Below are 1,742 nucleotides of genomic sequence, written 5' to 3' on the forward strand. Positions count from 1 at the left end.
AACTGCTGAAGAAGCAGGAAACATTCTTAAGAAGAAACAAAAACAAAAGTAAATATTTACCTATTCAGAGGATTTAAAGCAAAATTATTTCAAAATTTAAAGAACAAATAATTTTCTGACTTATTAACTCTTCAAGGACATTAAAATATGTGGGAAAAAAATCCCAGTTCAAGACCTGGCAGAACTCTAACACCGAAAATTTATAAAACTAACACAAAAGAGAAAATGACAAAGTAACCTCACAAATATTGAGATTTAGATGCCAAAATCTAAAATGCAATACTACATTTACCCAGCTGTTTGTGAAATAATGAAACAAACCTTAGCAGGTTTTCTTTCAAGAATGCAAAGATAATTCAATATTATGAATTAATTAATATAATTTTCAAATCTATATGTCACGGAAGAAAAATAAAGCGATTATTCCAAAATATGTCAAAAACTATTTTGCAAAAAATGCAACATCCATTTTTAGTAAAAGCACCTGATAACTAGGACCAGAATAGGAATGAAATCTTCTTTCTCAAGTTGGTGCAGATTATTTATCTCAATATGTGATTATCTAACAATAAAACTCTAGGAACATTGACTTTTAAAGAAGGAAAAAATACAAGGATGTTCTTTATTGTAAATACTACTCGAGATTGTGCTGCAATTTCTAACCCATGAAATAAGATCAGGCACAGAGGGAAAAGGATTAGTGATTGACGAAGAAGAGGAAAATATTACTATTTACTCATATGATGATGGTCTATCCTGAAGTCTCAAAACCAGGAAAAATATCAGTTAAAAATGAGAAGCCTGGTAGTCTGGGATCCTGCTCTGCCCAACCGACGGATGATGGGGTCTCTGGGCGCCTGGCACGGCCGGGAGTGGCTGCTGGGCCTCTACTTCCTCTCCCACATCCCCATCACACTGCTCGTGGACCTGCAGGCGGTGCTGCCTCGTGATCTCTACCGGGTGGAGCTGAGAAACCTGCGGCAGTGGTATACTGAGGAGTTCAAAGACCCCCTGCTACACAACCCCCCGGTGTGGTTTAAGTCCTTCCTGTTTTGCGAGCTTGTGTTTCAGTTGCCTTTCTTTCTCATCCCAACATATGTCTTCTTCGAAGTGTCCCCATGACGGGTGCTTTTAAAAAGAAGGTGGCCATACCAGTGTTCATGGAGGCTGCAGGTGGATCTGCACCCCTGCAATCATCTACTCGGTTCACACCATGACAACTCTGATTCCGATCCTCTCCACGTTTCTACTCCAGGGTTTCTCCAAAGCCAGTTGTTTCAGAGGACAAGGACCTAAGACTTTCCACGAACCACTATTCCATATATCTGTCTACATCATGTACTTTCTCATCCCTATTATACTTCTGCTGTTCATGTTGCGGAACCCCTACTACAAGTCTGAGGAGAAAAGAAAGAAAAAATGAGGAAAAATAACCCTGGGTCCAGGGGAGAGGTGACCACGAGGGATTTTCCTGTTGGACACAGTACCAGGAAAATGCTCAGAAAAAAAAAAAATACCATGTTTTCAGTAGTATTTGAAACACACCAGCAGCAACACACATGACCAAGACACTGGCAGGAGGCACATCAAACCCTCAGTTTCCAAGGGCACTGACGCAGACAGACCGATCGCCTGAGGATGAGCAGACAGGTGTGGTATAGGTTATAGGGAAGTGGTGCCAAAGGCCTCACCGTGTGCCCAAGTGCCATTGCAGGATTACTAAAGGCAGGACCAGACTAGAA

General features: G+C 40.9%; 1 protein-coding gene across 1 annotated transcript; it reads left to right on the plus strand.

The window, feature by feature from the left end:
* Positions 1-837: 837 nt before the first annotated feature.
* On the plus strand, positions 838-1,423 carry LOC102991698 (sigma intracellular receptor 2-like). The gene is made up of 2 exons (XM_007117667.2): positions 838-1,112; positions 1,156-1,423. Exons 1-2 carry the CDS (start codon positions 838-840, stop codon positions 1,421-1,423), a joined length of 543 nt encoding a protein of 180 aa, XP_007117729.2.
* Positions 1,424-1,742: the final 319 nt, after the last annotated feature.

This window comes from Physeter macrocephalus, chromosome 1 (assembly GCF_002837175.3).
Source record: "Physeter macrocephalus isolate SW-GA chromosome 1, ASM283717v5, whole genome shotgun sequence".
NCBI classification, from domain to species: domain Eukaryota; kingdom Metazoa; phylum Chordata; class Mammalia; order Artiodactyla; family Physeteridae; genus Physeter; species Physeter macrocephalus.

Excerpts from the sequence above, each read along its gene's own strand:
- LOC102991698 (XM_007117667.2), top strand. The coding sequence starts at position 838 with ATGATGGGGTCTCTGGGCGCCTGGCACGGCCGGGAGTGGCTGCTGGGC. Across the intron at positions 1,113-1,155 it reads ACATATGTCTTCTTCGAAGT|TGTTCATGGAGGCTGCAGGT; the intron begins GTCCCCATGACG and ends TGGCCATACCAG.